A 26,094-nucleotide genomic window follows, 5' to 3' on the forward strand; every position below is an offset into this window, starting at 1 on the left:
AGGAGGGATGTTGCACCTCTCTCCTAAAACAACTTGATTGGTCTTCTCAAGTTCACTCGCTCATATTTTATGGGATCTGAATGCCATGGCTGTTTATGGACCATCAGTACAGAGTTCCCATTTGTTTCACATCAGTACCAGTTGACAGAGCACAGTGATGAGGCTGTACCCAGTTGGAGGCACACCATTAGGCTCACGTAGCAAACCATCTGCTTCAGGGATGAATCCTCATCAGCGGTGATTAGGCACAGAATATCTGGCCTTAGGTCAGTGAAAACCTCAATGAGAGTAAGGACAACTCCACTACCCTGTGCGGCTGCTAGTTTAGGGATTCTCATGTTGTACCATTTTTTTATTTAGAGAATTTTTGAATGGTCGATCCCTGACTTTTCAATTGGTAAAATTACATTAATTTTGGTGTGTTGCAACAATGCTATTTTACAGTAACTTCTGTCTTCATGCATGTTACAGAGTAGCTCTCACTCTCTTATGTGGTGAACCTGAGGAGGGAAACTGGCTGGACCTCTTTCCTACAGGAAGTGAGGACTATAGTTTCAGGTTATTCTTGGGATCTCCATAACTTCCTCTGTTGAATATTATGCCAGGGTGGGGTCAGGTCACATTTCCCCTCCGCCAGTCATGATTTGGCAAATTAAGGGCTTTGAGAGTTGAGGAAATGTTGATGGTGGGATAAGAGCACTGAGATTCAGGGAAGCTACATGGGTAAGTCCTGAAAATGATGTAAAAACGACTGCAGGTCACCTATTACAGTAGTGGCATGAAGAGCTGAGTCTGAACCATTGGTGGTTGTCTCCTGGGAAATAGAGTTTCAGAATTCAGTTTTTATAGTTGACACTTCGTAGCAAAGGGACAGTAGCTAGATTTCCATCCAATTGGCGACAGATTTTCATGTGAATATTCTTAAAATCAACAAAAACAGTATGCACATTTTCCCACCAGAAATGTTTCCATCAAATTGACTTGTGTATAAAAGGCCGTGCGTTAATATTGTAGTGCACATGAAATAACTTTTGCGCTTAAATTCCCATGTACTGAATAAAAAAACATAAGTTAAATCTCATTTTCAACTCTACTGATGGTTTTGTCACAAACAAATGTTGTTTGTGACAAATTATATATAGTGAATGTGCCCGCTCTGGTCTTGGCACGTGCGCTCTAGCCAAAAGCTCGCAGACAAAGTGCGGATATAACCCACACATGATGAGATCGTGATGGACAGAAAGAGCGATATTTTTATTTGAGAAACCGCAGCCAAGCATCTATCATGTCACCAGAATAAGACCATCGCTATTTATTGGAAAGGAGCATCGAGCTCACCACCGTGCAGTTTCACCACCCTGTGAAGTTCATTTTAACTTGTTTTAATCTGTAACCTAATAAACTGCATGCTTTCCTGAGTCGTAGTGGGAGGACTACACAGCATCCCACCCTGTCTAGCGTATTTAGTTTTGTCGACATTTGGAACGTTTACCGACAAAATTAGCTGTTCCCATCAGGCCTGTCATGACATGTTTTTTTTTTTATCCTACATGTACTTTAATCGCATAAAAGGGTTGGATAGAAACCTGGTTTGTGTCAAAGGTAAATGGACAATACATTTGTGGTTTTCAGTTGCTTGATTGAATTGAGCTGTCACGCTGTAGTCATGTAATTTAGGGATAAAGACAGGTATGGTACGTATTCTTAGATCTTCTGTAACTGTTGTCTGTATCATATCTAAACTGAAGTGGAAGCATTTGGGCAGTTATACCAGCAGTGTGTACAGGAAATAGTTCACAACTTTATTGCACACAATTCAGTATAAAAAAATAAGACTCATTGCAAAAAAAGAACACGTACACATTCCACATATAAATTGCAGACAATAAATTACATTTACAACTTCAAAATACAGTTGCGCAAATCCATATTCTTATTCGCTATTACAGATTTAGGATCTTAATTTAGGAAATGTAAGAGAATTTGATTACCCTGTTTTGGGGAAACTTTGCTGCAACGCAGGACATGTAAAATGTGTGTATTTGAAGTTTAAATAGGCTTCTGAAGATTAATTGACATTTTAGTAATTTCAGACTTGATTTTCCCTGACAAAAATGTCCATGAATTATAATAAACATAATAATTCACATTTCTTGTTGCTGCAGGATTATTTTGTAGCAAACTGGCTCAAATTAAGATCCTACATCTCTAACCATCATACAGCAATAGCAGATCTCAATTAGTTTTCAATGTTGACATAATAGACATTACTTTTTTACAAAATAATACAATTATAATTTAACAAAGTATATGTTGCATTTCTTTAGCCAATCATATAAAAAGTACAGTGTTGAAACATGACGTGAACTCAGGTAATATTAGTTTCTGTCTGAATTCTGCACACTGCAGAGCTGGAAGCAGGGAATTTGTTCAGAGGCTGTGATGTCTGAGCCCATTTGGAAATACAGTGGGCAGAACAAGTATTTGATACACTGCCGATTTTGCAGGTTTCCCTACTTACAAAGCATGTAGAGGTCTGTAATTTATATCATAGGTACACTTCAACTGTGAGAGATGGAATCTGAAATAAAAATCCAGAAAATCTCATTGTATGATTTTTAAGTAATTAATTTGCATTTTATTGCATGACATAAGTATTTGATCACATACCAACCAGTAAGAATTCCGGCTCTCACAGACCTGTTAGTTTTTCATTAAGAAGCCCTCCTGTTCTCCACTCATTACCTGTATAAAAGACACCTGTCCACACACTCAATCAAACAGACTCCAACCTCTCCACAATGGCCAAGACCAGACAGCAGTTTAAGGACATCAGGTATAAAATTGTAGACCTGCACAAGGCTGGGATGGGCTACAGGACAATAGGCAAGCAGCTTGGTGAGAAGGCAAAAACTGTTGCCGCAATTATTAGAAAATGGAATTAGTTCAAGATGACGGTCAATCACCCTCAGTCTGGGGCTCCATGCAAGATCTCACCTTGTGGGGCATCAATGATCATGAGGAAGGTGAGGGATCAGCCCAGAACTACACGGCAGGACCTGGTCAATGACCTGAAGAGAGCTGGGACCACAGTCTAAAAGAAACAAACAAACTACGCCGTCATGGATTAAAATCCTGCAGCGCACGCAAGGTCCCCCAGCTCAAGCCAGCGCATGTCCAGGCCCGTCTGAAGTTTGCCAAGGACCATCTGGATGATCTAAAGGAGGAATGGGAGAAGGTCATGAGGTCTGATGAGACAAAAATAGAGCTTTTTGGTCTAATCTCCACTCGCCGTGTTTGGAGGAAGAAGAAGGATGAGTACAACCCCAAGAACACCATCCCAACCGTGAAGTATGGAGGTGGAAATATCATTCTTTGGGGATGCTTTTCTGCAAAGGGGACAGGACGACTGCACCGTATTGAGGGGAGGATGGATGGGGCCATGTATCGCAAGATCTTGATCAACCTCCTTCCCTCAGTAAGAGCATTGAAGATGGGTCGTGGCTGGGTCTTCCAGCATGACAACGACCCGAAACACACAGCCAGGGCAACTAAGAAGTGGCTCCGTAAGAAGCATCTCAAGGTCCTGGAGTGGCCTAGCCAGTCTCCAGACCTGAACCCAATAGAAAATCTTTGGAGGCAGCTGAAAGTCTGTATTGCCCAGCGACAGCCCCGAAACCTGAAGGTCTGTATGGAGGAGTGGGCCAAAATCCCTGCTGCAGTGTGTGCAAACCTGGTCAAGAACTACAGGAAACGTATGATCTCTGTAATTGCAAACAAAGGTTTCTGTACCAAATATTAAGTTCTGCTTTTCTGATGTATCAAATACTTATGTCATGCTAATAAAATAAATAAAATGCTAATTGTTTACTTAAAAATCATACAATGTGATTTTCTGGATTTTTGTTTTAGATTCCTTCTCTCACAGATGAAGTGTACCTATGATAAAAATGACAAACCTCTACATGCTTTGTAAGTAGGAACACCTGCAAAATCGGCAGTGTATGAAATTCTCCCCACTGTAAATGGGCGGATTGCACATCTGCATTCAAGTCTAACATTTTGGCCTAAAATTGTGACTACAACAGCATTGACAAATACCGGTACACCAATTTGGTTGACATGGCAAGGGCATTGTCTCGGCTAACATTCCAAAGCTGTCTGTCAGTTCACCTATCTTACATGCTGTTCATGCCAAGTAACCGCAACAGCATATTTTGAGAATGGACAAATTACACATTAATTGTCCGTGACAAAAGTCACCAAAAACTTGAGTATATATATCGTTATGCACCTCTTACCCCTGTGGTCAAGCAATAATCCGTCATATTAGGACTATGCTATTTTTGTTAGGAGTGTCAAACACATTCTCCTACCATTTCTCCTTGAACATACCCACTGGTCTCTTCTTGGTCCTGCGTCTTTCTAGGTATCGATACCTAGATTGGTATGTTGTCGGTATTTTGACTGTCAGTACTGAAGACAGTCAGTCATGGAGGCAGGGCTGGGATTTAGAGCATGGCTTTCCCTCTGCTGAAAGCAGTCTGTTCTCTGCTCCTGTCCTGTGTTCAGGGCTATGGAGATGGTAAATCTAGCCTAAATCACCTCAGTGTTCAGTTTCTTCTTCTCCAGTTCAGGGGCCGTGGGCGTGTGCAGGAAGCTGATCTTACACTCCTGCTCCACTGTGACTAGGTGGCTCTGCGGGGTCGGCTGGCAGTCTATGTGTCGCAGCGGGTGCAGCCGGAGGATGGGACCGCACCGGCAGCTGGCACAGCGGTCCTGCCAATGCCCCCTCAGCACCAGGCTAGCTGTGAGAGCCACCACGCCCAGCGTCATACCCCCCAGCACCAGCAAGGTGATGAGCTGCACCTCTGACAGGCCAGACGATCCCCACTGGGTCACCACCTCCTTCACAGAGATCTTCAGCAGCCTGTCTCCACTATTGCTGTTACTGCTGCCCTGAGAATGGTTCCCCCCTGTTGTGATCTGGTCTGGCCTGGCCTGAGTCACCCTGCCCCAGTCCTCTCCTCCCCCAGCCCAGCCATGGGAGCTCCTGATGGGTGATTGGCTCTCTGGGCTCCGTAGGGGAACCTCGCAGGTCCTGCCAATGAACCCAGCTTTGCAGAGGCAGTGGAAGGTGCTGGCGCGGTCCAGGCAGCGCCCTCCGTTGAGGCAGGGCTGACTAGCACAGTCATCGAGGTTGATGGTGCAGAACCGGCCCGTGAAGCCCTCGGGACAGAGACAGGAGAAGCGGTTGATGCCATCCAGGCAGGTGGCACCGTTGGCACATGGACGCATCAGGCAGTCGTCCATGTTGGTCTCGCAACGCGGCCCACTGAAGCCTGCCAGGCAGCGGCAGGAGAGTTCTGGTGCATAGCCGCTACTGTCCTCACACTGCCCTCTATTCTTACATGGAGACCTGAAAAATAAAGACAGAAGCACTAAAAACCCAGAGGGAATGTTCTGAATAGATTTTCAATGCTGAATTGATTCCTCAATGCAAGCCTTTTCATATGGACCTGACCTCCAACTGATTTGTAAGTAAATGTGTGGCGCTTACTCTGTGATGATTACTGTTTACATTCAATCTGGCATTGATTTGGTACCTTAAGACAAATCTACCCCAGAGTCTGTCCCTTTGGCCTGCATGGTTTCCCTGGTAACCGCTTAGCCAGTGATTTGGGGACTCCATGGAGGCTGTAGTGTAGATAACTTGCTACAATGTGTTTGTTAGTACTAGAGGCCACTCACTTGGCCGACAATGAGCCCATAAACTCACATGATTGCTCTCCAGTGGATACAAATTGAACAGGCTGCTACACAGCTAATGCCAATCTGCATGTGTTTGACTGCCATCAGGGGACTGGCTGGGATGCCACAGTCAAAACACACACACTAACACACACTGAAACACACTCATCGAACAAGCTCCGAGAAAAATACTGATAATCGAAATTCACACACACAGTGCAGCTAGTTTCGCGTGTGATAGTCTGAAATGTCCACTAATTCCTATACACGTATTTTGAGCCACTGGTTGGGATTGAACTTGTTGTTCACTGTGATTTGCTTTGATTAAGACAGAAGCAGGAGGCCTGAGAGAAAATTGTTCCATAGATTGTTTTCTGGTGTGTTGGTAATTGAACTCACTTGCCGATCTTATGACAGGGTCCTGTCTTGTGCTCACAGTTCCTCCCATAAAATCCATTGGGGCAGAGGCAGGAGTATTCCCCTGAAATGTTCGTGTAACAAGTGGCACCGTTCTGGCAAGGTGCCTCATTTGTGCACACATGGATATCTGAAGCAGAGGAGAGAAGTGGTGAATAAGTACTGCGCTACCACTCACTCAACAAATAAGATTATGATTGTCGGATACATACAAATGTTTTCTGTCACCTTTGTCGCAGAAGCGTCCCGTCCATCCAGGCTCGCATGTGCATTGCCAGGGTTGGTGACATGATCCATGGACACAGCCTGGCATTCTAACACAGACGTCGCACTGCTGCCCCTCCCAACCCGGGTCACAGCTGGAATACAGTGCAGCCAATTAGATCAGCTCTCAACTCCGTAGCCGACACAGCCTCATGATAAGGGAGATATACTCTTATATACAGTGGCATTATCAAATAATGCGGAGCCGCTCCACGATGGACACAGGAGGGCGCCCATACTTAACAAAACAACTTCTGCAATGCCTTGCTCTGTACAGTACTTTATCTGTTATTTCGTAGAAATACTCATATATTCTGAGTGTGACCTTCTCTAGAGAGTGATAAGGACATAGGCTTGACACCAGAAAATTGTGGGCCTGAATGATGGCTTTATAGGTTTGTCATATATGCTTGAGCAAGAAAAAGAGAACCGTACACTCTAGGAACTCGGATGCAATAATTGAATAACAACGTCTCGACAGCCAAGCTGTCCACAGCAGGGTATTGTCATATACTGTATGCTTGACATAGTTAACATATTCATATCTGAAATACGATGGAGTCATCACTACCAGTGCACCATCTTTTACCCTGTCAACATATTCAAATATATATTTTTAGAAACATGCTTTAGTAAGATGCATATCACTGTTCCGATGTTGTTCAGCGTCGTGTTTCACCTCACCTGCACACCGCATTCTCCTCACACCGACTGTTGGTCACATTACACGTGCAATTTAGAACTGTAAGAGAAAGCAAACACTTGCTTCAGAGACAGATCCAAGATTCACCAGTAATTCCCTGACATTCAGACATAATAGTTGTCATTAAGTAGATATGCCTATTCATTGAACAGATGAATGTTCCTTATCTGTAATATTTCAACTTTTTGTCAGTATATACCCCACAGCTTTATTCCTCCAGCAGCAAGTTGGAAACAACAAAATGTTATGCACTATAAAGCTTCATTGGGATCGTGACAGTGCTGTATTTGAAACAGTATTTGTGATGTAGGCAGGTCGACATAATGTTTTAATTCAGGGAGTTTATTCCTCACAATTCTACCACAATTTCTGAGACGTATACTGGTGGTTCAGTAATTGTCAAGTCAGAATATAAGCATGTCTGTATGACAGCCGTTTGTGTATTTGAGGGATTTCGGGGCTCGATGGGATGTTAATGGCACTATGACCTCCAACCCAAGGCAGACGGTTGTCCACGTGTGTGGTGTTTCCTTACAACATCATGGATTTTTCTGCCGTTGAAATGTTTAGCCGGGCCGCCTAAGCATTTTTTAAAACATTTTTTGTTGTGTGTGTGTATGTACAGTACCAGTCAAAAGTTTGGACACACCTACTCATTCAAGGGTTTTTCTTTATTTGTACTATTTTCTACATTGTATAATAATAGGGAAGACGTCAACACTATGAAATAATGCACAGGGAATCATGTAGTAACCAAAAAAGTGTTAAACAAATGTAAATATATAGTTTATATGTGAGATTCTTCAAAGTAGCCACCCTTTGTATTGATGACCGCTTTTCACACTCTTGGCATTCTCTCAACCAGCTTCACCTGGAATTATTTTCCAACACTCTTGAAGGAGTTCCCACATGTGCTGAGCACTTTTTGGTTGCTTTTCCGTCACTCTGCAGTCCAACTCATCCCAAACCATCTCAATTGGGTTGAGGTTGGGTGATTGTGGAGGCCAGGTCATCTGATGCAGCACTCCATCACTCTCCTTCTTGGTCAAATAGCCCTTACACAGCCTGGAGGTGTGTTGGGTCATTGTCCTGTTGGAAAAAAATGATAGTCCCACTAAGTGCAAACCAGATGGGGTGGCGTATCACTGCAGAATGCTCTGATAGCCATGCTGGTTAAGTGTGCCTTGAATTCTAAATAAATCACTGACAGTGTCACCAGAAAAGCACCATCACACCTCCTCCTCCATGCTTCATGTTGGGAACCACACATGCAGAGATCATCCGTTCACCTACTCTGCATCTCACAAAGACACGGCGGTTGGAACCAAAACTCTCCAATTTGGACTCCAGACCAAAGGACTCTTGTTTCTTGTCTCAAACAAGTCTCTTCTTCTTATTGGTGTCCTTTAGACGTGCTTTCTTTGCAGCAATTCGATCACGAAGGCCTGATTCACGCAGCCTCCTCTGAACAGTTGATGTTGAGATGTGTCTGTTACTTAAACTCTGTGAAGCATTTATTTGGGCTGCAATTTCTGAGACTGTTACCTCTAATGAACTTATCCTCTGCAGCAGAGGTAACTCTGGGTCTTCCTTTCCTGTGGCGGAGAGCCATGAGAGCCAGTTTCATCATAGTGGTTGATGGTTTTTGCGACTGCACTTGAGGAAACTTTCAAAGTTCTTGAAATGTTCCGGATTGACTGACCTTCATGTCTTACAGTAATGGTGGACTGTTGTTTCTCTTTGCTTTTTTGAGCTGTTCTTGCCATAATATGGACTTGGACTTTTACCAAATAGTCCTATCTTCTGTATTTGTTAACCTTTATTTAACTAGGCAAGTCAGTTAAGAACAAATTCTTATTTTCAATGACAGCCAGGGAACAACAGATTTTTACCTTGTCAGCTCAGGGATTCGATTTTGCAACCTTTCGTTTACCAGTCCAATGCTCTAACCACTAGGCTACCTGCCCCCCCCCCCCAACTGTATTTCCGATCAATTTGTTGTTATTTTAATAGACAACATTTTTTGCTTTTCTTTCAAAAACAAGGACATTTCTAAGTGACTCAACTTTTGAACGATATTGTATACATTGAACCGGGTTTACATTTAACCGGGTGAAAGGAATATGAATGACAGTCATCCAATATGTTGTGATAGAAATAAGGCCATGTTCATGAGGGTGAGAAATGGTCCTACATCTTAAATGGCACCGACCGCGGTGTGAGTGTGTGTGTGTGTGTGTGTGTGTGTGTGTGTGTGTGTGTGTGTGTGTATCACGTAGAAATGTCCTTGCTTTTGAAAGAAAATCACTTTTTTCTGTCTATTAAAATCAAATTGATCAGAAATACAGTGTAGACATTGTTCATGTTGTAAATGACTATTGTAGCTGGAAATAGTACCCGCAAAACACCAGTCTCAACGTCAACAGTGAAGAGGCGACTCCGGGATGCTGGCCTTCTAGGCAGAGTTGCAAAGAAAAATCCATATCTCAGACTGGCCAATAAAAATAAAATATTAAGATGTGCAAAAGAACACAGACACTGGTCATAAGAACTCTGCCTAGAGGGCCAGCATCCCGGAGTCGCCTCTTCACTGTTGATGTTGAGACTGGTGTTTTGCGGGTACTATTTCATGAAGCTGCCAGTTGAGGACTTGTGAGGCGTCCGTTTCTCAAACTAGACACTCTAATGTACATGTCCTCTTGCTCAGTTGTGCACCGGGGCCTCCCACTCCTCTTTCTTTTCTGGTTAGGGCCAGTTTGTGCTGTTCTGTGAATGGAGTAGAACACAGCATTGTACAAGATCTTCAGTTTCTTTGCAATTTCTCACATGGAATAGCCTTCATTTCTCAGAACAAGAACAGAACAGAACAGAACAAGAATAGACTAAAGAGTTTCAGAAGAAAGTTCTTTGTTTCTAGCCATTTTGAGCCTGTAATCGAACCCACAAATGCTGATGCTCCAGATACTCAATTAGTCTAAAGAAGGCCAGTTTTATTGTTTCTTTAATCAGAACAATTTTTCAGCTGTGCTAACATAATTGCAAAATGGTTTTCTAATGATCAATTAGCCTTTTAAAATGATAAACTCGGATTAGCTAACACAACGTGCTATTGGAACACAGGAGTGATGGTTGCTGATAATGGGCCTCTGTACACCTATGTAGATATTCCATAAAAGAATCAGCCGTTTCCAGCTACAATAGTCATTTACAACATTAACAATGTCTACACTGTATTTCTGATCAATTTTATCTTATTTTAATGGACAACATTTTTTAGAATGTGTGTGCCATTCAGAGGGTGAATGGGCAAGACAAAAGATTTGCCTTTGAATGAGGTAGGGTAGTAGGTGCCAGGTGCACCAGTTTGAGTGTGTCAAGAACTGCAACGCTGCTGGGTTTTTCACAATGAACAGCTTCTGGTCCACCACCAAAAGGACATCCAGCCAACATGGGCCAGCATCCCTGTGGAACGTTTTCGACACTTTCTAGAGTCCATGCCCCAATAAATTGAGGGCAAAAGGGTTGCAACAAAATATTGTGTATATTTAAGCAGTAAGACACACGTGGGTGTGTTATATGGCCAATATACCATGGCTAAGGGTTGTTCTTAACGCACGACACAATGCAACGCGGAGTGCCTGGATACAGCCCTTAGCTGTGGTATATTGGCCGTATTGCATACCGCGCCAACAGATCCACAGATCATACTATCTCTATTACACTCCACAATGCCCTTTCCCACCTGGACAAAAGGAACACCTATGTGAGAATGCTATTCATTGACTACAGCTCAGTGTTCAACACCATAGTGCCTCAAAGCTCATCAATAAGCTAAGGACCATGGGACTAAACACCTCCCTCTGCAACTGGATCCTGGACTTTCTGACGGGCTGCCCCCAGGTGGTGAGGTAGGTAACAACACATCCGCCACACTGATCCTCAACACAGGGTCCCTTCCTGTACTCCCTGTTCACTCATGACTGCACGGCCAGGCATGACTCCAACACCATCATGAAGTTTGCCAATGACACAACAGTGGTAGGTCTGATCACCGACAACGACGAGACAGCCTATAGAGAGGAGGTCAGAGACCTTGCTGTGTGGTGCCAGGACAACAACCTCTCCCTGAACGTGATCAAGACAAAGATGATTGTGGACTAGAGGAAAAAGAGGACTGAGTACTCCCCCATTCTCATCGACAGGGCTGTAGTGGAGCAGGTTGAGAGCTTCAAGTTCCTTGGTGTCCACATCACCAACAAACTAACATGGTCCAAGCACACCAAGACAGTCGTGAAGAGGGCACAACAAAACCTATTCCCCCTCAGGAGACTGAAAAGATTTAGCCTGGGTCCTCAGATCCTCAAAAAGTTCTGAAGCTGCACCATCGAGAGCATCCTGACTGGTTGCATCACTGCCTGGTATGGCAACTGCTCGGCCTCCGACTGCAAGGCACTACAGAGAGTAGAACGAACAGCCCAGTACATCACTGGGGACAAGTTTCCTGCCATCCGGGACCTCTATATCAGGCGGTGTCAGAGGAAGGCCCAAAAAATTGTCAAAGACTCCAGCCACCCTAGTCATCGACTGTTCTCTCTGCTACCGCATGGCAAGCGGTAAGGAGTACCAAGTCTAGGTCCAAGAGTCTTCTAAACAGCTTCTACCCCCAAGCTATAAGACTCCTGAACACCTAATCAAATGGCTACCCAGACTATTTGCATTGTGCCCCCCCCTCTCCCCCTCTTTGACACTGCTGCTACTCTCTGTTGTTATCATCAATGCATAGTCACTTTAATAACTGTACCTATATGTACATATTACCTCAACTCACCAATGCCCGGTACAGACATTGAGTCTGTACCGCTACCCCCCTGTATATAGTCTCGCTATTGTTATTGCTGCTCTTTAGTTATTTGTTACTTTTATTTCTTATTCTTAAGGCATTTTTTTAACTGCATTGTTGGTTAGGGGCTTGTAAGTAATTTGTGTTCGGCGCATGTGACTAATAAAATTTGATTTGATATACCACAAACTTCCGTGGTGTCTTATTGCTATTATAAAATGGTTACCAATGTAATTATAGCAGTAAAAATAAATGTTTTGTCATACCTGTGGGATACGGTCTGATATGCCATGGCTGTAAGCCAATCAGCATTCAGGGCTCAAACCATCAGGTTTATATATATATTTACACTGAACAAAAATATAAACTCAACATGTAAAGTGTTGGTATCATGTTTCATGAGCTGAAATAAAAGATCCCAGAAATGTTCCATACTGTCACGTCTACTCCCGCTCCCTCACTCCGGTTCTCGACCTCGCTGGTATACTAACCAACTCTATGTTGAAGCAAAGAAGTGTCAACTCCATCAGGAAGCTGTCTCCTTTCTGGGTTACCAGATCAGCCCATAAGGAGTGATGATGGATGGTAAAAAGGTAGATGCTGTCAGAGCATGGCCAGTCCCAACCACCATAAAGGGGTTACAACGGTTTTTGGGGTTTGCCAACTTCTACCGCCGTTTCATCAATAACTTTAGCTCTATCGCCTATAGCTCTATCCTCTTGCCTCGCTCCTCAAGGGTGGTCCCCATAAGTTGGGGTGGAGTTCTGCAGTCAACGAAGCCTTCCACCTACTGAAGGAACGATTCACCTTCACCCGTTGCTCAAACACCCAGGTCCTATGCTGCCATTCGTGGTGGAGGTGGACGCTTCAGAAGTGGGCCTGGGGGCTGTCCTGTCCAAACGACAAGGTAATCCACAAAAATTGTATCCATGTGCATATTCCTCAAAGAAACTGTCTCCTGCAGAGGGGAACTAGCGATCGGGAGCTCCTGGTGTTGAAGTTGGCATTATAGGAGTGTAGACACTGGCTGGAGGGCACCAAGGACCCATTTCTCCAGTCGGATTTGAAGTCAAAATCGAGGTTAGTAACTGTCGATCTGATGTCCAGAAGTGCTTGGCATCATATTTGATAATATTATGAACTTTCTGCACAAAAAAAACAAAGATTAACATGAAAAAAGTCACTAAATAGCAACGATGGGTTGGAACTCGTAAGATCTCGCCCTTCTCTACGTCGGCACCATCTTGACAATACCTTCTTCTCATTGACTCTCCAGGGGTGTGTCCTCAGTCCTTTGCTTGTACTCCTTGTTGACCCACGGCTGTGGGTTTGCTGACGACACCACTGTTGTAGGCCTGATAACCTACAACAACGAGCTGGATGAGGTAAGTGAACTAGCATTATGGTGCCAGGACATCAACCTCTTCCTCAACATCAGCAAAACAAAGGAACAGATTTTTGCCTTCAGGAGCAGAGGAGGGAACTTGCCCGATCTACATCCACAGGACTGCAGTAGAGAGTGTCAGCAGTTTTAAGTTCCTTGGTGTCCACATCACCGATGACTTGACATGGACCATCAACACCACCACTCTAGTCAAAGAGGGCGCAATAGCGCCTCTGCTTCCTCAGACTTGTTTTATGTTTTATTTTACCTTTATTTAACCAGGCAAGTCAGTTAAGAACAAATTCTTATTTTCAATGACGGCCTGGGAACAGTGGGTTAACTGCCTGTTCAGGGGCAGAACGACAGATTTGTACCTTGTCAGCTCGGGGGTTTGAACTCGCAACCTTCCGGTTACTAGTCCAACGCTCTAACCACTAGGCTACCCTGCCGAAGAGATTCGGAATGCTACCCTGGGTCCTCCAAGTATTACCGCTGCACTATCCAGAGCCTCCTCACCAGTTGCATCATGGCCTGGTACAGGAATTGCTTCGTCCAAGCCCGCAAGGACCTCCAGCGAGTAGTGAAGACAGCCCAGTACATCACTGGGGCCGTTTACCCACCCATCCGGGACACATCCTTGAAACAGTGCTTGAGGAAGTCCTGAGGAAGTCCTGCAGCATCATCCCAGCTATGAGCTGTTCATGCACTCACAAACGCACTCACCCACTCATTTACTCTTTCTAATACTGTTCAATTTAAACACTTTCCCCCCAATCCCCCCATCCCTGATACATGTCAATATTGCACTGTAAATTGTGCCTTCCTGTATTATACTTACGCTAAAATGTTTCTTCTATTCTACTGAGCCGTTTACTTCATGTTTGTATTCTTATCTTTTATTATGTCTTATTGTCGCTGCATTGTCGAGAAGGAACCTCCAATAAGCACTTCGTTGGACATTGTATACCATGTGTATCCTGTACATTCGACTAATGAAGCTTGAATCCTTGGGAGTGGGGACGAGGATAGACAAATGCCCACATGATGAGTCACACACTTTGATTTCACTTGGGGTTTTATACGATTGTATCTGACTATGATTTATATGCTATTGGTTTCAGAAAGGTAACTTAAGCTTCATCGCTGAGTTATTAAACATCCCCATGTACTGGCAAGCATTTACTACTAAAGGGATATGTGATTAATCTCTTATTGTCATCAGCTGTTGTTACTAGTTGATTTGGCCGGCCTTAGGCATACCTATGTACTGTCTGTACTTGGCTATAGTAAATAATGGGGGCTTGCCAGGTAGGGTGTGTGGGGTGCGTGTAGTAGCGGTGAGCCGCACGAGGGGAGCGCGTGCGGTGGGAGGAGAGGAATGCTGTGCAGTCATGTCTCCGCCCGCACAAACTCTGCCCAAACACCACTGGAATTCACAATCACTCCTTGTCTCACCTCCCACCCTGTAGTACTGTACCCGAACCCTGTCACTATACAGAGAGATTTGTAGAGCAGAGTTTTTACAGTAAAACAGCTATTCTCTTTGTGACCTGAGCAGTAATTTATACAAATTCTTTCTTTGATACACAATAGTACATTTTCTCGTATAGCCTAGTCTGTTAGCCTCGTCTGTTTAGTTTCTCAGCTCAACTGACTATGTTTCTTATCATTGTTGCATCTTCACATCTCAACATTTAGAACAGTGTAGCTTTGGCAGTTATATGTACCACAAGACAATTGAGATATCCTTCAGTTGTGAATGCATGCAATGCTGCAGAAAGTCATTATATTGATGTGGAATTGCAGGCATTTTCCATGAACAACACTTGACAGTTGGCTGCAGTAAGCCTTGTGTCCGTGGCAACAAAGCAGACCTTGAACAATGAAATGCGTTAGCTCATGTATTCTAAACGGGGAAGCTATAAAAAATTTTTTTTTTAAATCCCACAGACAATGGGAACATTGCAGTAAGCTGTTATTTTCAGAGACCTAATATCTGTTTTTGACATGCAAAAATGAAACTGAGCTCTTTTTAAAAGCATGTTTTGTTGAATATAACAACATACTTGGCGCATCTTATATGACTTAAGGCTGAATTTAATTAAACCTGCCATTATATATCCGTGTCTATCTAGGAACGTTTTGCAATTTTATATGACCACCGGAAAGAAATATGTTAAAATGCTACTGTGTACGCAAAGCAAGAACAATTTAATTGGGCCCTGATCCAGCCACTTGCTTGTTCTGTACGGCGTCATTGAAAGGCATGGAGGATGTCACAGTACCCACCATCAACAATCCTTCAGGTGCTATTTACCCCATGCTGCCAGTACCTCAGGTTTAAATGAGAGAATATTTCTGTAATTTCTCATCCCTAGTGGTAAAGTTGCATGGAGGCCCTTTTCTTTTTCCAACTTTTTTCTGCATGGTTTATTAGAGTAAACTTCAAAGGCTCTTGAAGCGCTGTGTGAAGTGTGTTATATCTGGTAGGAAGAAAAGCATATTGAGTATTTAAGGGGATGGAAGTGGAACTAGCCTGCAGTTTGAGTTGGACCACAGTTAGCATCACAATGAGTGAGAAGAGTGAGAGGGACAGAGAGGAGAAGGAGTATGCAGGATGGGCGTGCGCCAAAGGCTTGGGTAGCCATACTGCACATATCATGCACATGTCCGTAGGGAGGGAATGAGCATGCCAGGGTAGATGGACAAACAGCCGTCTGATCACTGCTGAGTGTGGACAGACTGATGAGACAAGTCAGCCTGCTCTCAGAGGTCCAGGAAAGTACAGCAGCCCTCCCGCCTGCCTTTCATTCCTGCTGCTGGCCCTGCAGCAAGTCAGAGAAGACTAGTCCCATCCACTGTCTGCCAGGGAAGCCTGTCTGGTCAGCCCCATTCCCTGTCCCTGTGGTGGGCTTTGTGTGTTTGTAGTAGGTTCCCTCCAGCTCTGCTAAGACTGGAACCATGAAGACACACATGCCCCAACTAGACCCAGGGCTCAGAATCAGCAACAGAAAACATCCCGGGAGACTTGGAATCAGGGAAAATAGTCCTAAACTAATCAGTAAGAAGTCCCCCAGCTGATGGATTATTGAGCAAGATAAAAAAAACAGTATAAACATTGCCAGACTATTAACAATGACAACTGTGTATATGCAGTATACTATAGTATTGTAGTAACTTATTAAGTTGTCAACTTGTCATTCATAGAATGCTGGGTGGTGATATCGTATGTATCCAGGCTTTGGACCAGGGCCTTGTCACCAGCTTATGTATCACCAGATAATCATGGGAAATAATGACTGGACCACCAACTGTTAAACACACTGTCCTTTGTTTGGAGCAGTGTTCTTTAAGAGCTTCTGATTTACCATCTAATCATGGGGGGACAGGTGCTGTTTTCTTCCCCAGTCTGGCCCTCAGGGCCTGCAAGCTGCCCAGTGCTCTTCTGGAGGGGTACTTTACACACCGGGCCTCACTGAGTCTCTTCATGTTAAAACCAGAGGGATCTAAATTTACTCCTGGCCATGAAACTTTATCCCCCCCCCCCATCCTCCCCTGCTCATGCCTCAGCAAGTGCTTTGGTGCCAGTTATACACGCTGCACAGGTTTTGGTTTCCTCCATTTTGATCCCAAGACGGGCCGCGTGCCGGCCACCCGCCCACGCACACGTGTGCCCTAAGTCCAGATTAAGGAGGAAGGGGGTGAGGAGAGATGTGAGAGGGGGCACCAGCGTCTGAAGGAGCTGAGAGAATTGTAACCAGATCCTTGAGAAATTAAGGATCATTCAATCTCTGTATCCACTCCAGCTGCTTGTGCCGCTAGAAAAATATTTAGGTAGGACGGCCGAGCAGGGAGCATCAACTGCCTTATCCCGTGGCCCCTGAGGGTCTTGGCGAGGCTTGAAGACGTAGACAGGCCAGGATAGGCTCTATGACCCTTTATCCTTAAAGCAAATCCAATGGCTATTGACTACTGCTGTAACACAGAGGGCATTCCTGTCTTCTGACACACGTGTCACACCTTTTGTCACAATGCCTCCTACCACATCATGGCTTCCCTTCTCACCCCAGGGGGGCGACGCAAAAATGAATCACATTCTTGAACCAGACAGGAATTTCACAGCGAAGGGAGGAGAGAAAAAGCATCTCTGTTTGTGATATTGCGCTGCGTACTGAGGGAAGATTATGACTGATTCAAGAACATGATTCTTCATGCACAGACAGCAATGTTCAATGTTTAAATTGAAATGCAGTTAAGAATCTCTGTACTTCATGCTTTAAACAATGTTTTATTGAGTGTTCACATTCGCTGTTGCACACAACGTTTTTCTTTTTCTAAATTATGAAGTGCTTGTTTTTTTAAATTTAAATAATGTATTTAATAATTCTATATCAAACTACTTCTGATGTATGTTTTTAACAGAATTTTGTTTACTTTTATCAACAGAAATTGTATTGATCCTTTGGCTTAAACCTGATAGTTACCCAGCATACAGTATCAGATGCACTCACATGCAAAGTTGCCAGGGCTCTCTGTCTAGGAGTACATATTCCGTGGGGTCCGAAATTATTCACATCCTTGATAAAGATGAGCAAAAAAATTACTGGATAAAATAATGAATTTAAATGCTGAGCTATATTGTATACTAAAGAAATTGTTAATTGGCCACAAAATCAACATTTTGCAATGGCCATCCCAGGCTTCAAACCCGTTGAAAACCTGTGGTTTGAATTGAAGAGGACAGTCCAGACGAAGGATAGTGAGGTATTTGAAGGTATTGAAAACGGGATTCATTTTGACCCCTATCTTTTTGAGATATATGTTTTTGTAATTTTTTGGCCAAATGACAATCGGTTTAGCATACAATCAATGTTCTCTCAAAAACATGTTGTCACTGAGCTAATATTCTGTGCAACTTCTGGGTGCGTTTATTGTGAACACTGAGGTTGTACCTACTTTAAGTTAAACAGTGGTCAAGTAGGCTACTGTGACCATTTGATCATAATGCAGGCCTACCAGAGTGGCCTACCATCAAAAACAATGGAAACAATGCATCCCATAACATTTTTACATGGAAACAGCTGTTCTTTCATTCAGCCTACAGTGGCAGCCAATGTGTGGTGTTCAATGTAGACCCATGAGGCGTTTGAAAAAAACATGCAGGGCTTGACATTAACATGTTTATCCACTTGTCATTCAGACAAGGAGGTGACTGAAAATGTTGTGTAGTTTGATGCAAGAAACCACTTCACAAAAAGTAAATGTATCATTATTCCAAATACACTTATTACAGAGAATCAGTCAACTTATGCTACCCTCTACGTATTGGCTACTTAGCTTAAAGTCTGTCTCAAAATGCAACACTGCCCCTTTAAGACAAGAATCAAATAAAAATTACAACTCTTTACCTGACTCACTTTTCAAAGCTGTCTAGAAATGTACACGTTTTGTGCTCTTGCAGGAAACAATCACTCCCACATTGGGGACAACAAATGATCGATAACTGGGATAATAACTCACGAACTAGCAAAGGATATGAACATATGTACAAATGTGCACACGTCACTACATTTAGCTCTCGTTTTGATCTCAAAACAAGCGCATCTACTCATGACCGCTCATGCTGTAAAAACAGTCCAGTTCAAAGTGAATGGCACAGATCCATATACAGTGGGGCAAAAAAAGTATTTAGTCAGCCACCAATTGTGCAAGTTCTCCCACTTAAAAAGATGAGAGAGGCCTGTGATTTTCGTCATAGGTACACTTCAACTATGACTGACAAAATGAGAAAAAGAAATCCAGAAATTCACATTGTAGGATTTTTTATGAATTTATTTGCAAATTATGGTGGAAAATAAACTTTTGTTATTGACCAAATACTTATCTCAATACTTTGTTATATACCCTTTGTTGGCAATGACAGAGGTCAAACGTTTTCTGTAAGTCTTCATGAGGTTTTCACACACTGTTGCTGGTATTTTGGCCCATTTCTCCATGCAGATCTCCTCTAGAGCAGTGATGTTTTGGGGCTGTTGCTGGGCAACACGGACTTCCAACTCCCTCCAAAGATTTTCTAAGGGGTTGAGATCTGGAGACTGGCTAGGCCACTCCAGGACCTTGAAATGCTTCTTACGAAGCCACTCCTTTGTTGCCCGGGCGGTGTGTTTGGGATCATTGTCATGCTGAAAGACCCAGCCACGTTTCATATTCAATGCCCTTGCTGATGGAAGGAGGTTTTCACTCAAAATCTCACGATACATGGCCCCATTCATTCTTTCCTTTACACGGATCAGTCGTCCTGGTCCCTTTGCAGAAAAACAGCCCCAAAGCATGATGTTTCCACCCCCATGCTTCACAGTAGGTATGGTGTTCTTTGGATGCAACTCAGCATTCTTTGTCCTCCAAACACAACGAGTTGAGTTTTTACCAAAAAGTTATATTTTGGTTTCATCTGACCATACGACATTCTCCCAATCTTCTTCTGGATCATCCAAATGCTCTCTAGCAAACTTCAGATGGGCCTGGACATGTACTGGCTTAAGCAGGGGGACACGTCTGGCACTGCAGGATTTGAGTCCCTGGCGGCGTAGGGTGTTACTGATGGTAGGCTTTGTTACTTTGGTCCCAGCTCTCTGCAGGTCATTCACTAGGTCCCACCATGTGGTTCTGGGATTTTTTGCTCACCGTTCTTGTGATCATTTTGACCCCACGGGGTGAGATCTTGCGTGGAGCCCCAGATCGAGGGAGATTATCAGTGGTCTTGTATGTCTTCCATTTCCTAATAATTGCTCCCACAGTTGATTTCTTCAAACCAAGCTGCTTACCTATTGCAGATTCAGTCTTCCCAGCCTGGTGCAGGTCTACAATTTTGTTTCTGGTGTCCTTTGACATCTCTTTGGTCTTGGCCATAGTGGAGTTTGGAGTGTGACTGTTTGAGGTTGTGGACAGGTGTCTTTCATACTGATAACAAGTTCAAACAGGTGCCATTAATACAGGTAAGGAATGGAGGACAGAGGAGCCTCTTAAAGAAGAAGTTACAGGTCTGTGAGAGCCAGAAATCTTGCTTGTTTGTAGGTGACCAAATGCTTATTTTCCACCATAATCTGCAAATAAATTAATTAAAAATCCTACAATGTGTTTTTCTGGATTCTTTTTTCTCATTTTGTCTGTCATAGTTGAAGTGTACCTATGATGAAAATTATAGGCCTCTCTCATCTTTTCAAGTGGGAGAATTTGCACAATTGGTGGCTGACTAAATACTTTTTTGCCCCACTGTATGGCTATGGTATATTTGCTTATAGGCCTACTGCAGCTCTGATTGGTTATGGCGCTCTGGTCTGTGTAGAATACAGGCCTGAGTTGTGCCTGTCAATGAAATAGAATCCTTCTCCGATGTGTTCTGACTACAAAATGTTTTCTTGCATAGTTAGTTTTGCATACTACTTGCATAGTTCGTTTTGTTTTTGGTATTTTGCATTGAACGTTGATTCAATCACAATTCTTACAGTAAAGTTAAACATTGATATAGTTTTTTTTGTGTGTGTGCTTTTTATTATTATTGAATATTAAAACATACAATCTACCTGCAGTGAAGCCGCACAACATTTACATTACATTCAGTCATCTAACAGGCTCCCATCCAGAGCGACCCATAGGAGCAACCAGGGTCAACGTTCAGAGTGTTAACTAACGTGGAAACTCTGAACTTCCCTCAACTTTCTAATCTCGTGCTTCTCTGCGTGGACTGATATTTCTTCTGTATGGCAGTCCCCAGTGAGCTGCACCCACGCGCAGCTTAGAAGGAATATTACATACAATTTAGCTCAGTATTTCAATTATTTACTTCATAGTCATTTTTGCTCATCTTCATCAAGGGTGTCAATCCTTTTCGGGAACCCACTGTATGTACTATAGGATGTAGAGCACTGATTGACATGCAGCAAATGCCTTACCTTGACCCTCGCATTGGTGGACAAGCAGTAGTACGCAGCAGCTCCAGAGCAGCAGCGTGACTGAGTCTCTCAGAGGCATGGTGCAAAGGGGATCTGAAATGGAGCACAGAAGATTCCTCCTTAGACTTTAGGAGGTTAACCTTGTGCCGATACACAGGACTCGAATGAAGGGACATCTATCTTTGGCATGACATAAATCTCTACCATAAGGTAGAGCTGGGCGATATGGACAAAAATACATATCGCAATAAATTGTCCGAATTGATGCGATAACGATAAATAAGAACGATAGGTTTACAACATTAATGAGCACCACAGTTTTTATCCTTTAAACCACTACTTCTAGTTTGATGGTTGTCGCCATCAATTGTCCCATCAGCAATCACCCATATTAGCAAACTTGTTTCCTTTCAAAGTTCACATTTCTGTAGTATAGTTCACATTTCTGTAGTATAGTTCACACTTCTCTAATATAGGCTACTTATCGTAATGAACGATATCAGCAAAATACCTGCAAAAAGTGATTAGTATGGTCGGTGTCGGTTTATCGTCCCAACTCTACCATAAGGTGAACATGCTTTGTGGCCACAAAGGGGTCTCCGAAGGTTACAAAACAGGAGTGAGACATTCCGCCGCGGAGTCCTGCAGGTTCATTACATCTTGGCTCATAACTCTTATTCTGCTGTCATCGTTTCGATAAAGGACACTTAACCAGGTGTCCCAGTTATAAATCAGCTCAGACATAATGGCATTCAAGGACAAGTGTTGGTCCTGGAGAGAAACAGCTATCAACTCAGAAAAGGGGCTTTGCTTACTCTGTATCAAAATGAAGCATGCTGTTAGTCAAGAGTTAGTCAGGAGTGCTGAAACACTCCTCCAACTTCTCCAAAGATCAAACTGAAAGAAACCCGATCACCTCGACAGGCAACTGACACTCACTCAATAATTTACAGCATTGTGTGAATCTTTAATAATGGACATTTACAACAAGACCACATCACTCCAGTGCCACCTCTCTCTCTCTCTTCTCTCTCTCTCTCTCTCTCTCTCTCTCTCTCTCTCTCAGCGCCACCCAACATACGAATCTACCCACTTACCATTATGTCTTCTTGAGATTATTGCAGTGATACTGCATCCAAGGTTACTGCATAAACCTGCTCCTCCAACCGTGTTGTATCGTTGCTATTAGTTACTTATCTGACATGTGACCGTGTTCTCTTTGCTTACAGCAGTCTGCTAAACCATTTAAATGGCTAGAGTATGCAGTGACTCCGGTATATCACATTTGCATTGCCGCCACACAGCACTTGAACTTACATTTTTGATATCCACTTGGCAGTCAGCCGACTCGACCCTATCCAGGTCCATCTAAATGTGTTATCCAGATGAAGGTGCTGTTCTCACTTTTCTATGCAATGGCAAGTTGACCTTTCCAGCTGTCCCTGGAATGGAGCAAACTAAGAGCAAGGGGTCTGGAGCTATACTGTTCAGCCTTACACTTGGCTGTAGTTTTCATATACTTCTCAGTAATCTCCCAATTGTCATTCTGGGATTCCATTGAATTGCCGTTGTGAATGTGGCTGCTGGGCAACAACTGGCCCTTTCCCTGTTCCCGCTATAGCCGGGTAGCCTAGTGGGGCAGCAGGGTAGCCTAGTGGTTAGAGCGTTGGACTAGTAACCGGAAGGTTGCAAGTTCAAACCCCCGAACTGACAAGGTACAAATCTGTCATTCTGCCCCTGAACAGGCAGTTAACCCACTGTTCCTAGGCCGTCATTGAAAATAAGAATTTGTTCTTAACTGACTTGCCTAGTTAAATAAAGGTAAAATAAAAAAATAAAAAATAGCCTAATGGAACTTTGTGAGCTGCTAATGAGAGCCAACATGGGCCCTATTATTTTTTGTTACATTTTTTTTACCCATTTTTCTCCCCAATTTCATGATATCCAATTGGTAGTTACAGTCTTGCCCACCACTGCTACTCCTGTACGGACTCGGGGAGGCGAAGGTTGAGAGCCATACTTCCTCTGAAACATGACCCTACCAAGCCGCAATGCTTCCTGACGCACTGCTCGCTTAACCCGGAAGCCAGCCACACTGTTCACCCGGCCCAACACAGGAGCTGCTAGAGCGCAATGGGAGAAGGACATCCTGGCCAGCCAAACCCTCCCCTAACCCGGATGATGCTGGGCCAATTGTGCACCACCTCATGGGTCTCCCGGTCGCGGCCGGCTGCAACACAGCCCGGGACTGAACCCGGGTCTTTAGTGATGCCTCAAGCACTGCGGTGCAGTGCCTTAGACGGCTGCACCACTCGGAAGGCTGGGCCCTGCTTTGAACTGGAAACCCAAGAGGAGTTTTAATTCCTTAATAGGAGGGCTATTTCCCCATGCCACATTAAATAGCCACAGTCCATTGTCTTTGATGCGCTGGATTCCATGTAAATGATCAAGTACGCTGTCTCTTCTGGCCCAAGTCTTGACAAGAATGTGATAAATGTAAATGTAAACCCAACAACTGAATCGTATGGATTTGTTTCCCACACTCACAAAAATCTCACCGACTAAACTAACGATCAAAAGTTTTGGAACACCTACTCTTTCAAGTATTTTTCTGTATTTTGACTATTTTATATATTATAATTGGTTTAACACTTCTTTGGTTACTACATGATTCTGTATGTGTTATTTCATAGTTTTGATGTCTTCACTATTATTCTACAATGTGGAAAATAGTAAAAAATGAAGAAAATCCCTTGAATGAGTAGGTGTTCGAAAACTTTTGACCGGTAGTGTACGTCAAATGTAACATGTACTGGCCGTTCTGACACAACATCTACATCTATGACAATTAGATCCTTCCATCCTTCCATTTCTCACTTGCTCTCCTTTCTGAAGATACATTTTACATGTCCCCTATGTGTTTCCCACAGGGATTTGGATAGGGCCCATCTCTCTCAGTATATTGATAGAGTCTGGCAGAGAGATGTGAGGGTATTTCCTGTGGGCTCACAGCTAGAGCAGGGGACACATTCTAACAGCAGGCATCACATCTCAGCCTGGCTCTTCATCAATCAGATACAGGTCCGACTTCAATAGACCTTCCACAAGATTACTCTGTTACCTGCTTGAAGTAGATACTTGAGTGCAGCTATCTTGATTAAGACCTACCTTCTGTCCCTTGTTCTCCTTTGGCTATAACATAAATGTTTTGTGATCAACTGCTGAATTAAAATCTATTTTTCCGATCACAGGAATCCAAAACACTTTACTCGTACTTCACCTCACCCGCTCCTCTTCTCACTATATAGTATTCTTAGGTAAATGTTGCTCTATCGCTGTGGTGACTGTAAATGACTGATTGTCTTTACGGTGCGTCTGTAGGAAATCACAGAGGTGTGAGTTCAGGATCTCCTGTGATATTCTTGTCACCATCCTATTTTTTCTTCACAATTAACCTTTTGTTGGAAGTGCTATTTGGGATAGGCTATTTGGACGTACGTCCTTATGTCACTGAACCACCAATAGAGTGTCTAGGATCAAACATCCAGAAAGAACCTCCCTCACAGTATTCAGAATACTGACTGTAAATCCAACACTGATAATTGTTGACCATATTGCGTACATGGTAAATTGAATCATAACAAGAGCATCGAGGTTGATGTTCAAAGGCTAACAGTCATTGACTTCTCCACCACTTTGTGTCGAATTCAATCAAAATTGGGGTCGAATCAAAATAAGGATGCACTTGGTTTTGTTTCATTCAGTCATTGCGATCTTACTTATTACATTACTGTACTTGAAATGTGCATTTTCCATGTAGGTTTGTGGCAAACATGTTTTTAATTCAGTTTTAAGTACAACAAGAAGATAACTAGATGTAATTTAAATATGCAAATTGCAGGCCACAATTTAGCATAAACATAAAATCACCATCTAACCAAGATTAGATAACTCACCAAGGTGCCCACACACATTATCATGTACTGTATGCCACAACCCTAATCAGCAATTCTGATTCTGGTTTATTTGCTAAACGATACAATATATTGCCTAAAGAAGGTTAAAATTACCTAGAATTGTATAGACACACACACACACACACACTGTACGTATGTTACACACCTGTGCTGAAGGTGGTCACCTCACCACTGAATAAGAGTCCTCGGATAGAGCGAGTAGTTACACGTGCTCTCACAAACAGTAAAAAACACATGTTAGAGCTACACAGACACACGTTCAGGAACAGGCAGCACGTTCAGGAGCAGGCAGCACGGAGGAGTTTGTTGATCAAAAAGCCTGTCAGAGAAACAAGAGGCAGAATAAAGACAGGCAGGGATCCACCTCCCCACTTATCAGCACAGACCTGCCAAGGACCAACTCTTAAAGAGACAGACACCATTAATGTCTACATCCATTAGACAGCCATCACGTCTAATAATCACCTTTCTTTCTACTCGACAATGGACTCACAAACATAGATTGAGTGATCGAGTTCTGTCGCTGTTTCTCAGCATCTCAACCTCCTCGAGCAAGCTCCCTTGTGTGTGCTTCTTGGTATTCTGTACCTCCTAGAAATGTGGAGCTAGTCAGTGGATGCCTGTTGCTGTAGCGACAGATCAGGCTCCTGAGGTTGGATGGTTGCTGTGCCCACACGTTCCACTGCAGGTGATAGTAAGAAAAGGATCATTTTTCAGAGGATTATCTCCACAATATCACGACTGTGTGCCTTAGAAAACAGGCACCTACATGCCTGGATGACTGCCTTCTGCTGACGTGTGTGAGT

The 26,094-nt window shown here is 43.4% G+C and overlaps 1 protein-coding gene across 1 annotated transcript; it reads right to left on the bottom strand.

Annotated features, from left to right (window-relative positions):
- Nucleotides 1-1,781: 1,781 nt before the first annotated feature.
- Nucleotides 1,782-26,094, bottom strand: LOC135512407 (protein delta homolog 2-like). The gene is made up of 8 exons (XM_064934411.1): nt 26,058-26,094; nt 25,754-25,970; nt 25,434-25,607; nt 21,312-21,404; nt 7,117-7,174; nt 6,397-6,527; nt 6,151-6,298; nt 1,782-5,419 (listed from the first exon to the last, which is right to left on the bottom strand). The coding sequence occupies exons 3-8, from the start codon at nt 25,522-25,524 to the stop codon at nt 4,597-4,599; spliced, it is 1,344 nt and encodes a 447-aa protein (XP_064790483.1). The 5' UTR covers nt 25,525-25,607; nt 25,754-25,970; nt 26,058-26,094; the 3' UTR covers nt 1,782-4,596.

The sequence above is a fragment of the Oncorhynchus masou genome, chromosome 24 (genome assembly GCF_036934945.1).
Source record: "Oncorhynchus masou masou isolate Uvic2021 chromosome 24, UVic_Omas_1.1, whole genome shotgun sequence".
Taxonomy (NCBI): Eukaryota; Metazoa; Chordata; class Actinopteri; order Salmoniformes; family Salmonidae; genus Oncorhynchus; species Oncorhynchus masou.